Raw genomic sequence first — 15239 nt, forward strand, 5'->3', positions numbered from 1 at the left:
TTAGCAGGAAAACCAGTCTCCTCTTGGCTTGTATCGAACTCCTCCGACAATCTTCTTTACAAATCCTTGTTTTATACTTCTAATTCGTGAGCACTGTTTTGTTTTGCTCTCTCCTCTGTGCTTCTCTGCATTTGTCACTTCTCAGCAGCGCATGCACTACACCGACGTCCTCCATCATCCACCGGAACAATGTTTTATTGTGAACGCGCATATGACAGTTAGCGGAAACTAGAGATTACTGTGTATAAAGTTTTAAATATGGATATTTTTCTTACACAAGCGCATGGATTCGCTACAGGAGGCCTTTATTCAAAAGGTCATATACACGAAAGTCATATACACCTAAGATGCCTTGAGGGTGAGTGAATCATGGGCTAATTTAAATTTTTGGGTGAACTATCCCTTTAAGGATTGTCCTGTATTTGTGTGCAATGTTGCTCTTAATTAATGGAATGATTTGTTTGTGAAGATTACGAATGTTTGCACCTCCACCAAAACACTCCACATTACTCTGGGTCAGACTTGACAAGAACTATTGAATCCTGTAAGCCAGAAGTAATTAAGAACTTTAATAAGGATGAATGTCAACACAGACAGCTATGGAAGTGTTAACAGAGTGCTGTGGAAGTGCAGAGGTTTGCGGTGCGTCAGTGAAGTCTCGGGTTTATTTGCTGTCTGTGTCCTCGAGGGGCGAGGGGCTGCTGTCTCTCGTGGGAAGCAGGTCGTAATGACACGGGATGTGGCTGTTCTTTGGTAGGTCGTATGGATCTTGACAAAATGGCCCGTTGCAGTTGTTGTTAGAGAGTGTGTGGACAGAACTGATGGTCGGCTCTGGATGGGGAAAAACACAGGTTCAAACCGTTACATGGCTTACATACTGTTATCTCACTAATTATTTATAAATACCAAAAACAGCAGTTTCTGTTCTGCAGGAAAGTCGAGTCCCATCGTGGAAACGACAAGCAGCTTCAAGCATAGCGAAGCCAAAAATCAGGAATGAAGACTGTTAAAAACTAAAATGTTTTCAAAAGATTATGGATGAGAAAGTAATTATGTAATAGTGATACCTTTAATATCATTTTATATCAGAGGTTCTCAACCATATGAAAGAGTACTAGAATATTGTATGCTGATTACAGGAGTTTTCCTGTTGCTTTGCTGCATGGGATGAATATGCAGAAGTGTCTCTGACTGGCCTTAGACCGCTGGAGCATTTGCTAGCACATTTTTGCTCTTAGTTGCATCAAGACAAAATACTGATGCAAGCGTCAAACAACAGTGCAAATGCAATACACACTTTCAACAATGAAAGACCCAGGCCAGGCCAATAATGGCTCCAAGTCATTTGCTCATGTTACAGAATCAAAACAGGAAAAATGACTAAATAGAGGAATGTATTGTTATTCTTCAGAATGTAGTTTTCCAGTAGTGTAGCATTAAGATCCTGAAGTGTACAGCTTCACTGTGTGCTGTGAGTCAAAGGAACGTTAGGATCTAAAGTAAGCAATAGTGCACTCTGGTTGAAGCTGAGGGAAGGGCTGCGTGTCTTTAGCTGTGTCTGGAGCACTCGGTGGAAGATGAACGCTCAGAGAGAGACTGTAGTGTGTAGTTGACTGATGGAGGGCTCAGTGCTGGTTTTTTGAGCACCTGCTTAAACATGATGGGAATGTTTCCTGTAGTAAGAGATCTTTCAGATGGAAAGTGTCATTATAAACAGGCTTTCTCTGGGTAGTCTGTCCTCATCTGCAGTGCCGGTACAAACAGACCGCGAGGGCTGATGGAAAAGACAGGCGTGACGGCCCGATTATAATGTATGTGTGGCGACATGATGTGAACACAACAGCTGCCCTCGCACGACTCACGATTACTCATTTTCTGCTAGCCGAGGAACTGATGTGATGCCTTCAGGTTTGTAAGGATACATCACATCTGTGCAGCATTACTGGAGACTTCAGGCTGTTCATACGGAGTGGATATATAGTCCCATCAAGGGTAAAACTGTTCATATGAAGTACAAATAAAAACGGCTGACTATGACTTTTAAATATTGGAATGTAGTTTAGAAAATAATAGTCAGTGAGTCCATTTCTAATACAGTTCTATCATGACAATTCTTGGAAGATTTTAGCATGGTAAAGGATATGAAAATGTTAATGTGTTTGGTCTTGGCAGAATAGATCTGCTACGCTGCTGCTGCTGGTTATTGCTGTAGTTGTAGATTATTGCTGTTGCTGCAAGCAAGTACAGGAACTTGCTACTGCCAATGCATACGGCGATATGGTGCCGTGAGTATTTAAGACATACTGCTGCTGCACAAATAGCATATAAAATAACCTGCAGGTCTACACAGGTGGAGCTGGGGAAGGCAGAGGGTTTCAGAGGAACACTAGTGAATGCTAACCAGCCAATTAATGTATGCAACATGAACAAATTATCTTGTGCCAAGTAGTGTAATGCTGTTAATATCATCAATTTGCATAAACGACCCACCAGTCTGAGTCATCTAGAGTTTCATGATAGAACTTGGCATTTATTACGTCAGCTTTGAATAATGAAAGTGCACGGCTCACTGCTGTGGCTGGATCTGTTATTCTCTTACCAACTTCATAGACGTTTTTGTTGGCAGGGCTGGAGGCGTGTATCTCAGCGTATGGCGCGTCTCTGTGAGCGGGAGACTTCATCTCCACATAGCCGCACTCCGAGCTCTTGGTCAGCAGCAGAGGAGGGTCTTTGATGGTGGCGTATGGGTTCTCTGAGCTGTTTAGAGAGCTGGAGCTGGCGTGATAGGGCATGCTCTTCACCAGATCTACAGACAGAGAGAAGGGGTCAAATCATCACACTGTGTGAAGGCATTTACTCCCCCTTAAACCTAGGGCTGGGAAAATAAATCGATGCATGGCGAATCAAGAAATGAGCCCGCATCAATTCTGAGATTTTCCGAATGCATCGTGATTCTTTCTCGAGTCGATTCTGAGCTTAGTTTTGAACAGCAGATGGCGCTGCATACTTTAGAAACAGCAGTACTCTGCTCGTTTCCAAATCCTTACACACACTTGAACCTAAAATAATCATTCATAAAATTTTAAAAGGTTAAAGCGAATTACAAAGGTGCTCACAGTGGGCTGCGTTTACATTAATCTCGTGTAATAAAAGCATTCTGGGCCGAGGTGAAATTACAGACTACAAGCACAAGCGCTCTTCTTCATGAGCATTTGAGTGTGCAGATAAAAACTAGAGTAGAGTGCCATCTGCCGTTAAAATCTAACCTCAGAATTGATTCCAGAGAGAATCGCAATGCATTCAGAAGATCTCAGAATCGAACCAAAAATCGATTCTGCATTGATTTATCGTCGCAGCCCTACTCAAACCTGTATGCCTTCTTCACAAAGCAAGAACACGCAAGGGTGCAAACAACACTGCACCCCACTGACATTTTTTAAATATTGTCTTTTGTGTCCACAGAAGAAATGCATACATGTTTCAGGAGTAAATGAGAATTTTCTCTTTGCTTGCTAAATGATCATTTACCTCGCAGTGACTTTCCCATGTAACGCCCGTCAACTCCATAAGCTCCTAATAAGAGAATCAAGACAGAAGAAGTTAAACTAATGCAGTCCTTTTGTTGACACAGCTTACAGCTGCAAATGCTACGAATGCTGCATGTGAAATGACGAGTGTTTGCACAGAGGCGGTCAGGAAACGAGTCACCGCACAGTTAGTCATCTGTACGTTTTTGTTAACGCTGGGCTACTGAGCATTATCGTGTCAAATGTTTGGCTGCTGTGTTTGTTGTGATCATGGTGGTTGGATGGCACACCGAGCTCATTGAAGGATCCTCCTTGTTTCCAGTCGGCCGGTAGAGTTCCTGTGTGATCCAGCAGGGAAAGACATTTCCTCGGATCAGCGTTCTTCAGGTTCACAAACAACTGGTTGTTCTTCGGCTGTCAAGCAGAAGAAAATCAACAATTATAGCAAGTGTCTTTCTACAGCGTTCCACATTATTCCTCAGTTCTGGTCAGCTTCTGCTCCTGAAACCATGGGTTAGAATGGCGGTTTTGGATTCTTGATTAAATAAAGCCTGTGGTCAACATTCCATTTTCGTGTCCATTTTGTACAAAATGACACCTTATTTTACTCCAAAATATATCAAAAAATGGTTCAAACAACACATAGGCAAGGCAATCAGTGAAAAAGCTGTATTCAGCAGCAGTATCTTGTAAACAGCCCAGAATATTAGTCCTTTATTCCCAGAGCTGTCTGTTAGTAGAGTAGCACCTCTCCATAGGGCAGGTTGTTGGCGTCAGGAGGGCTGCTGCACTGGGTCAGTGTGTGGTAGCTGGGGTTGGAGAAATAGTTACTGTTGGGAAGGACGTCAGTCTGCGGGAGCGACTCTACAAACAGGAAACACATCACACACACACGTCTCCTCATGGGAATTTCACAGGAAATCGCAAGAATGAAAAGAAATGTCATCGTGATGCTGACCTGCGATGGCGTAATCGGTGTTGGCCCTCATGGTAGGTGTGTACGTGACCGCAGGCAACGTGGATTCTTTGCCTTTCTGTTTCTTGCGGTAAATGATGAAGAGGAGGAGGAGGATGAGCACGAGGAGCACCAGAACGATGATTCCTGCGATCGCACTGATCTGATACGAGTCCACAGGCACAGCGGCGCTCGTCAAGCTGTTGAGATTCCCTACGATGATCACGCCGGCTGAGAAAGACAGCAAACTTCAGTCACACAGTCAAAGAGCAACACGAGAGTATCCCACTGAGCGAAGCCTCACTGTGCGTCCATGTGACGGAACCAGAGGGTCAGTGTAGCCTTGAAGCATCTACACTGGACATACAGTGCCTTGCAAAAGTATAAATTTTTTTCCCCGTTTTGTTAAGTTGCAGCCTTATGTTAAACTGCTCTAAATTACTTTTTTTCCACATCTATTTACACTCCATACACCATAATGACAAAGCACAAAACAAACTTGTGACAACTTGGCCAGCCAATCACCTGACTTGAGTCCAATAGAAAATAAGAACTAAAGGTCAGCGTTCATAGAAGAGGCCCACAGAACCTTCAAGACTCAATTACCAACAAAGGCATTTGTACGAAGTATTAAATACATTTCAGTAGTTAGTAATACTTTTCCCCTGTGTCATTCCATTTTATTACACAACTTAATTTCTGAACTTATTTGTTTTGTTTTCTTTGTATGTATGGATTACTTGGGTTGTTACCGACATCTGGTGAAAATTTCATGTCAACAGCAACTTCAGAAATATATTTACTGGGAAAAATGGTGACGTGTTTATACTTATTTTACCCGCTGTATTTAATAACTGCAAATGCTGATGTAAGCTTACCCTGGTCACAGCGTATGCCTTTCCAGCCGGGGTTACAGTAGCAGGTGCCAGTCATGTGATCACAGGTGGCGTTATTGAGACATTCGCACACCTGCCGACAGCCGTATCCGTACGTACCTGCAGGACATTCTGGAAGCCAGTGGAAAACCGTGGATCAGACGCAGACAGTGACAGATCGAGCGTGTGCTTGAAAATATCAAAGGACCAGCTCTGCTTTCATACTCACTCTGTTCACAGTGGCGTCCCATGAAGCCAGTGCGGCAGGTGCACTGACCGGAGATGTGATTGCAGTCTGCGCCGTTCTCACACTGACACGCCTGAGCGCAGTCCTTGCCGTAGAAGCCCAGCGGACAGCCTGCAGGACACAGCAGCACCATGGGGTCAGTCGTGAGCGCACAAGCTGGAGGTCAGAGGTGATGAGTTGTACTCACGCTGTGTGCAGTATAGCCCCGTCCAGCCGGCTGTACACTTACACTCGCCGTCATACGCGCTGCAGAATGCCCCGTTGTGACAGTTACAGGTGTGGATGCAGTTGGGACCCCACTGACCCGGGGGACACGCTATGGGTGAACACACATACATGTCACATTTGGCCAAAAATGATGGGAAAACATCAATCGTGTAGAAAAGTACTTTACATTTAAAATAACAATTTTCAGCACCAGTCTTCAGTCACATGACCCTTCAGAAATCATTCTAATATGCTGACTTGCTGCTCAAGAAACATTATTAAAAAGTTTTTATACTGAAAACAGTTTTTGCTGTTTAATAGTTTTGTGAAAGCTGTTCTACCATTCAAAACTTGAGTGTTAAATTCAATACTTAATTCATTTAATCCCACATTTTTCTCAGACATGAAAACATCAAATTATGTGTCGTTAGTAACCCCTTGAAATAATCAATAATAATTTTTTGACATTTTTATGGAAAAGTGCGTGTTTTATGGTTGGTCACGATTGTGAGCAGTGGGATAATGTGTATACTGAAATTAAATTATTTCTGTTGTCATCAAAATTCTTATATATCTCAGTCCAGTTATTAACCCATTGTAAACTATTTCATCACATTCTATGGTTACTATACAAACTGTAAAAAAAAAAAAAAACTTATACAACACTGAATAGGTATACTAAGATAAAAAACTAAAATAGTTATCCACCGGTCACTATTGTTGCCATCAACATGTTTACTCATATGTCCACACTCAACAAAACTGAATAATTGTGAATTCATATAATAATACTAGAAACCTTAAAGATAATGTGTACTAAAATCTTTGTCATGTCTTTATGTTAACATACATACTTTACAAGCCTTTTGATTTGGAGCTTTGATGCAGCCATCATCATCTCATGGTGCAAACGGGAAGCAAACTGCTCTGGTCAGGTTACAAGTTGCACTAAACATGTAGCACTGCACATATTTAATTGAGACCCTTTATTTTTTCCATATTTTCAGAAAATGCACTAAAACACAAGTCAGTAATATTTTTAGAGCTTTATAAATAAAAACCTTTACGGTCACTATTGTGACTGGTGGGATTAAATACTTTTATTTACACAAGGACGCATTCAATTAATCAAAAGTTACAATAAAGACATTATTGACGTAACAAAATATTTCCATTTCAAATTCATGGTGTTCGTATTTGATAACTTTCTATTCATCAATGAATCTTGGGGGGGAAAATGTATAATGGTTTCCACAAAAACATGAACCTGCAAAAACAGTTTTACTGCATTTTTTCACTAAATAAAATGCAGCCTTGGTGAGCAGAAGTAGCTTCTTTCAAAAACAAAAAAAATCATAATTGTTGCAAACTTTTGACAGGTAGTGTGCATAAAACATCAGCAGATCATGTTTCATTATTGTTACTCTTTATGATCAGCAGGGGGCGCTAGAGACCAGACACTCAATGAGATCAAAGCACAAAGAGGGCATGATTAAAGCTAAGTCATGGGTAAAAACAAACTCTGTTCCTAATGCTCCTGAGTGATAAACTTTCACTGAGCATCGTCTTTATATGGACCATCCACTTACAGGAGAAGAGCTACATCAGCTGAGCCAATTAAAGGAACTGCATGGGATTGTTTGTCCAGATGTGGGAAGTAATATTTTCTATAATTTACAACAACCCAGCAGTTACATGCTATATATTATTCAGGAGGATAACGCTCCACTATTTTTTTACAAAAAAAATCTCAAACAATGTATTTGATAAGTGCTATGTCATTAGACACATCAGTAAACATCTGTAATGGTCAAACTACAAAATAATATCACATCACATCATACAATGCTAAACCCAAAATCTGCTATAAATTACAGATTGTGAGGATTTCCAGTCAGGATTTAGACCATATCATAGTACTGAGACTGCTCTCATCAGAGTTACAAATCATCCGAACATGGTTATATCTATTAGCGCTACTGGATCTTCGCGCTGCATTCGACACTATCGACCACAACATTCTTTTGAATAGACTAGAACATTATGTTGGCATTAGTGGATTTACATTGGCATGGTTCAATCATACTTATCTGACCGTCATCAATTACGTAGCAGTGAATGAAGAGGTATCATATCGATCACATGTGCAGTATGGAGTACCTCAAGGCTCAGTACTAGGGCCGTTACTTTTCATGCTCTAAATGTTAACCTTGGGAGATATCATCAGAAAACATGGTGTCAGCTTTCACTGTTATGCTGATGATACTATATACTCTATATTTCTTCGAAGCCAAACTGAATGCGTAGTTGATATAAAAAACTGGATGACTAGTACTTTGACTGAAAAATGGACCATTTGCTATTGTCCTCTTTTTAGAACTACTCAACAGCAGAATAACATTTTGTTTGCATTACAGTGTTAAGCAGGAAAATAGTGTCAGTAAAGCTGATTTGACAATCTGTATTGTATAAAGTGCTATATAAATAAAGGTGGCTTGACTTTAAGTTGTTTGAAGAGGAAAAAAGCTTTGAAAAGATCTTAAGACATGCCAGACATCAGACTGCCCTACTAAACCCTCCTGACCCAGAGATTCAAACCTGACAGCTGCAGAACTGTGTGTAATATGAGAGAAAGTGTGTAGACAGCCACAATCTCTTCAGACACAAAGAGAAAGGCCAACATTAAGGCTTACGATACACTGGGCAACTTTGAGCAATTTTGCTTGGGCACTTTCCCCATTGAGAATGGGTAACAAATTTCTATGTCGATCATTTAGATCGGTCGTGGGCTCTGTGTCTCACCTGGTTGCCCGTTGACAGCAACCTTTCTCAAAAAGTTGCCCCGTGTATCATCAGCCCAAGTCACCTGATGATCAGAAACCTAAAGAAGTTGTTTTGTCATCCGATGAGATGAGCTGAAGTTGGGATGGAAACAAAATGCTGTCAATCAAACAGCCGAGCACTAAAACACAACAGCATCACTGTTCTAAGCGGCCTTATGTCTCACTTGGGACAAAGAGGATTAAGTAAGTAAGTAATCTCTGTTCTGAACCCTGAAGAACCTCCTTTATGATGTTTTTTTTATAAGATTCACCCAAAACACAGCGAACCACTATAAAGGAGTGATTCTGTATTTTACAAAGAGCCTGACATGAATCGGTGTGTAAGGCAGAATCTGACAGAGCAAGAGCTTTAGTGTGATTGCACAGAATACTGACGCTGTGAGCAGTCACTGCCGATCCAGCCGGGGTAACACTGACACGAGCCGTCGATGGGGTTACATGTGCCGTTATTAGTGCAGGTGCAGCTCCACGCGCAGTTCTTACCGAACCTGCCACTGGGACACACTGCAGACAGACAGACAGACAGACGTCAACACTACCGTCCGCTGACACAACCACAGCACAGATACTGGACAATGGAAATGGAAAACATTACAGAAAGAACTGAAAGAATAAATGGCATGGAGAAGACGCACTCCCCATGTAAGCCAGACTATCTGACAGCTGTACTGTAGAAGTGAGTGAGAGCGGCGTGTCTTGCCTTCGTTGCAGAGCGCCCCTTTGAACCCGGCCAGACAGTCACACTGGCCAGTCACGTGGTGACAGGGGCCATTGCTGTGGACGCAGTGCGGACAGGCCTGGCTACAGCGGTGGCCAAAGAAACCCGGAGAACAGACTGGGAGCACGTGGGGAAAACATGAGGAGAACAGAGCGGATGAGAAAACAGACATGGCACGGGCACAGAGGGACAGATAGGCATGTGGTGTGTTTGAGCACTCACTGCGCTGGCAGGTGGCTCCTCTGAATCCAGGCGCACACTCGCACTCACCCTCGTCCGGCGAACACGACGCTCCATTTTTACAGTTACAGGACAGAGAGCAGTTGGGCCCCCAGCGGCCCTCAGCGCACACACTGTCACAGTGAATGCCTGTGAGAAACACACACAAACACAACATCACTTTAGAGTCACAGAAAGAAACATCTCTCAATCTCTCAAACTGGGTCACACTGAGCACATGGGGAATGAAAACACAAAACGTCCATGGGTTTGACATATAATGCATTAAAACACATGACAAACCTTCATTATAATGCATTTACAATTATTTATGAAGAGATATAATGCATTACAATGTACATTATTAATCTTTTTTTATAATGCATCAAACAAAAAGGCTTTAAGTAAAATGTTACCAACTTCACTTCTCTTACAGAATTCAATGTTTTGTATTGAGAACTATTATAAGTTCATGAGTTCAACTGCCCATCCATTCTTCATAAATGATAGTTGGTGAATTGCTGTGCTGACCTGAGCGAACCCCCAGACTACGAGAGTGACTAGAATGAGGTAGCTTGGAATGGGATGAGATGGGATGATGGAAAGCCATCGCTGGTGCAGATCAGTGACTCATGATGATGACGTACAGTTTTGTTAAGCTTTTTAAAGCTCTCAATTAACTGATTTATAAAACGATTCTCCGTTTTGAAGCACTGTAAATGCAACAAAACTCAGACTAACACGTATAACGACACAGTTTACAAACTAATTAACAGTTTTCAAGAAAGTGTAATCTATTACAAGTAATCTGCAAATAATTAAATTAAATACCATTAAATATGAAGTTTCAGTAAAATTAGTGTTTTATTAATTTGTAGTCCTTGTTTTGAGTCATTAGGCACTGCTTGGCAAACTAGGTCAGTTAGAAGCAATTAAGTATCATTTTCCCTTGTGTATTATATGTGCATAAGTATTGAAATTCATTAACTTATTTAAATATGGACCTGCATTATAAAACTGACCTGAGATCAGTTAAAATCCACTAAACACTCATTCATGGGATCGCCAGATTAACGCCATCGAGCGGCTAGCACACTGGATTTTAAAATTTTGCCTCATTTGCGAAAATCCCATGCATGCATACAATCTTTGAACCACTAATTCAAACTAAATATTCATAAATATTACAAAGCTTTATGTAGCAATGTTTCAAAAGGGCTCATCACTACTGACGGGACTAAATAATTAGGCTTCTCCAGAACCTATGTTTTGAACTTCATTTCATATCCCTTCACCTCCTAATGGTGTGCACACACACATACTGGCTCAGTGAATGAACAATTAAAGCCAATCAAAAGTCCATGCTGCTGTAAAGAGCTTGATCACTGCAAGTGGCAGAAGACATAAGCGCAGAGCGTGCTTATAATAAACAGAAGGATATCATGTGCTGGTGTGCTAATATAGTTATTGTTATGGTTATCATTGTTGGTGTGAACTGGTCATAACCCAGTGACCGTCAGGACAAATGATTACAAGCGAGTCTGGAGCTCAGTCCGAGCGCAGCGCTGAAGTGGCTCTGTGCTGCCAGAACACAGACAAAAGCTCTTTTGAGAGCGAGTGTGTGTTGCTAGGAGCTGGAGATCACTCTAGTGCAGCGGCCCTGAGGAAACACCGCCGAGAGCATCAGTATGCTGCCGGAGTCCAGCGCAAACCCCAGGAATGTGTGGGAGAGAACACCACCAGTGTTGCCAACTGCTTTCAATTGAAAGTAGCTAAAACTGGTAGCTAAATATCACTAGATGACATCACAATGGCAAATTCACTGATCTATATAAAGATGAACGTAGATCGGTGGGCAAGATGAAAACTTAGATAAGGTTTGTCCAAGAAGTTGCTATATTTGTCCCTAAACTTTTGAAAAAAAGTCTCAAAAGGGGCGGGGAAGTCGCTAAATCTAGCTACAAAGTAGCTAAATTGGCAACACTGAACACCACACGCTGTACAAACATCATAACACATCTACACAAACGCTGACATGACCTGCTGCTGATACACTTAGGGATACTTCATCACAAAATAAAAATTTGCTCCCAACCCGTATGAGTTTAAAAGAATGTTGTTAACCAAACAATTGCTTTTCCGCATTGACTTTTAAAGTATGGGAAAAAAACTACTATGGAAGTCAATGGTGTCACGGTTATGTTCTGTTTTGGTTTCGTTTTCCATGTGTTTCTGATTCAGTTCCTCATTAGTTTCCATGGTTTTGGATTAATTACTCTACACCTGTTTCAGTTCTCTCTGATTACTTTTCTAGTATTTAAGTCCTGTGTTCGCCCCTGTTCTGTTGTCTGCAATTATTTGTGCTTATGTGGTCGTGGATTTTCCTGTGGATTATAATTAAATATGGCTCCTTTGTCGTGTGCTTACTTCTACACCCACTGCGTGACAAATGGGGACCAGCAATCGTTTGGTTACCAACATTCTTCAAAATATCTTATTTTTTAAGAAACCTACTGGTTTGGATCAACTTGAGGGAGAGTAAATGATTCATTTTCAACTGTACCTTTAGCAGGATATTGCTGTTAATCATATCAATAAATAAATATTTTTTAAATAGTCATTAAAGTTGTTAAATCTTATGCAGGACAAGCTGTTTTGGGTGGATGGACAGCAAGGCTGTAACCACATACATATTTAGGATTCAGAGTTTATGAAAACCTTAAAGCCCACTACTCTGAGAACTGGCTTTTTGCTGATCCAATCCTGCTGTTTTGGGCCAGCGGAGGGAAACCACTTCTGAGAAGCGTGAGGCTCAGCTGCTTTACCTGTCCATCCGGCTAGACAGCGGCAGTGTCCAGTGGAGGGGTGACATCCGTCTGCATGACTGCAGTCACAACGCTCGCGACAGTCCAGTCCATACGTCCCATCCTGCAGCAGCCCACAACAGCACACTTCACTCAACACAAACTCTGGCTTTACTCTACCAGTGAACTCAATATCACAACACACTTGAGGTCTTTGGCATGGCAGAGCTAAAGATAAGGATTGCAGGTTACTGTTGTGATGCCTTGCGAGTCAAAGTCAAAAATAATTATAAATGAGCAAATCAATTTTCTATATATATTTTCATTTAATAATGTATAGCTATAACACATAAAATACCACGGCTGACCGAGAGACGGCAAATCTGACATCTTTCTCAATCAATATCCCAATATATTTTCTCTGTTGTTGTAGAAACATTACTGTTTTTTCTTTAGCTATTAGAGAAAACAGGAACACAAAATTAAATTTGTTATCATTTCTCCACTGTATAGGTTTACCTAACCATAATGACTTCATTTCTGAGAACCCTGGAAACGGGGTCCAAATGAGAAGGTCACAGAGTTGGCTTTGACTGTGTGAATGGGTTCAGTATGAGGTTTGGTGTTTCTGGGCTGAGATGTTGGGGATGTTGGTGATGAGCTGACCTGACAGTGTTGATCGCAGCGGTCTCCTCTCCAGCCCGGGGTACAGGAGCACCTCCCGTCCAGAGCGCTGCAGGCGCCTCCGTTCCCACACACACATGTCAGGTTACAGCCCAGACCCCACCAGCCGCTGGGGCAGTTAATGGAGCAGTCCACCCCGTGCCACCCTGACACCAAACACAAAACACCTTCATTTGTCTTCTGAGGAACTCATTTCTCACGGGTTTGGAACGACATGAGGGTGAGAGAATGATGACAGAATTTTCATTTTGGAGTGATCGATGCTTTTAAAGGGGTCCTGACAAGAGAAATCAAATTTGCCTTGTTCTTTTGCCATATAAGAGGTCTTTGTAGCTTTAAATCATCCTGCAAGTTTCATAGCTTAAAACCTCCTCCTCATGATATACAAAGCATTTATTTAATCAAGCTCAGAAACAGCTCGTTTGGATCTGAGGGGCAAGATGACATCACGGGGGAACAAACATTTGTATAAACACGCCTCCAGAGCAGGATATCGACGAATAGTCTTCTTCTCTCAGCATAGGCCCCGCCCACATAGGCCCCTCATCCACTAACGGCTGACACTTGATCATGCTGAATGAGAGAGTCGTGTAGCGTCAAGGGCAAATAGAAATCACAATCACTGTACTATCTTGTCTACACTGGATACAGTAAAACAGATGCGGTTCACTTTCTGACACGGTCCACGCTCGAGTCTGTCGTCAGGACAAATGCAGTGAAAGAACATTCACTTGGCTTAAACATCTCGGTCGCGACTTTGTATAGATATCAGAAGGATCCCAGCGTAAGGAACAAGTGGATAGTTTATTTTAATGGCGTCCCGGATCGTGTCTGAGGATTGATCGGAGCATTTTGTTTTGTAAACGAGGCACAGTGTCATGTAGAGTCACAAAGAAACATTTGTTGAAAGATGAAGCACTGCTGGATCTGACTGCAGCTGCATCACAAACCATAAGTACATGATTTCATAATGCTTTGTCTGGAAATGACTGTTTTATTTTGATCATGTTGTCAGAACACTTATGAGGGGGCGTTGATAGTGCTCCCTATGTAGTGACATTAGCCAATCATAACAGCGGCTGACTATTGACGAGCCTTAAAGGACATGCCCCTTTAGACTGCATGAGGGTTGAAAATAATCTTTCGACATATTTTTTTTTTTTTGTGCAAACAACTTTATTAAAACTATAAGTAAACCTCAAGGAACATATTAAAATAATAACAAAAGTCGATATCATGAGCCCTTTAACAGAGCGGGGTCTGAGGTGAATTACCTGCTTGACAGGAGCAGGATCCGTCAATGGGTGAGCAAGCAGCTGCGTTCTTACAGGAGCACACTGAGCTGCAGTTGATGCCGTAGCTGCCAGAGGGACAGGGAGCGGAGCAATCTGAGCCCTGCGGTCACGTCACACGTTAGTGTTTGAATCCAGCACACACACACACACACACACACACACAGAGAGAGAGACACACACACAGAGAGACACACAGACACACACGCACACACAGACAGAGAGACACACACAGACACACACACACACACACACGCACAGAGACACACACAAAGAGAGAGACACACAGAGACACACACACACAGAGTGTCTTTATGAAGCTGTACCTTGAATCCGGGCGCACAGACACACTCCCCGCTCACGCTGTGGCAGTCGGCTCCGTTCTGACAGCGGCAGATCTGCTGACATGCCTCGCCATATAAACCAGGAGCACACGTCTCGTTACAGTACAAACCCGACCAGCCCGGGCCGCACAAACACTCGCCCGACATGGGGTGACAGCTGAGAGAGACACACAGCCATTAACTGCAGCTGCTGCTGTCACTAAACACAGCCCCACACTGCAGCATCTCCATATCTGACATTAAACCATTTAGTCAAGCACCTCCTGAAGATCGCAACATATCATCATTGCTGTTAATAGTGTTCACCGTCTGTTTGATTACACGTCATTAACTGCTTGATTTTTACTGTACATTTCTGCCATATGGACATCAACTTGAGATAGTCACCACTGATAAGCTATTACTAATATAATGTAGAAACTTTCATTTTCTGTGAAGCTGCTTTGCAACTATTTGCATCGTGAAAAGCGCTATATAAATAAACTTGAATTGAATTGAATTTCATATTTCAGTCATTTACAATT

At 42.0% G+C, this 15239-nt stretch overlaps 1 protein-coding gene across 1 annotated transcript; it reads right to left on the reverse strand.

Moving 5' to 3' along the window:
• Positions 1–354: 354 nt before the first annotated feature.
• Positions 355–14939, reverse strand: LOC107572185 (multiple epidermal growth factor-like domains protein 10). Its single transcript, XM_016258605.1, has 16 exons — positions 14698–14939; positions 14354–14474; positions 13062–13225; positions 12417–12519; positions 9595–9741; positions 9355–9489; positions 9030–9158; positions 5792–5920; positions 5587–5715; positions 5361–5489; positions 4486–4713; positions 4276–4391; positions 3818–3941; positions 3529–3573; positions 2600–2806; positions 355–831 (listed from the first exon to the last, which is right to left on the reverse strand). Exons 1-16 carry the CDS (start codon positions 14860–14862, stop codon positions 665–667), a joined length of 2238 nt encoding a protein of 745 aa, XP_016114091.1. The 5' UTR covers positions 14863–14939; the 3' UTR covers positions 355–664.
• Positions 14940–15239: the final 300 nt, after the last annotated feature.

The sequence above is a fragment of the Sinocyclocheilus grahami genome, unplaced genomic scaffold, assembly GCF_001515645.1.
Source record: "Sinocyclocheilus grahami isolate Dianchi unplaced genomic scaffold, SAMN03320097.WGS_v1.1 scaffold1713.1, whole genome shotgun sequence".
Classification (NCBI taxonomy): Eukaryota; Metazoa; Chordata; class Actinopteri; order Cypriniformes; family Cyprinidae; genus Sinocyclocheilus; species Sinocyclocheilus grahami.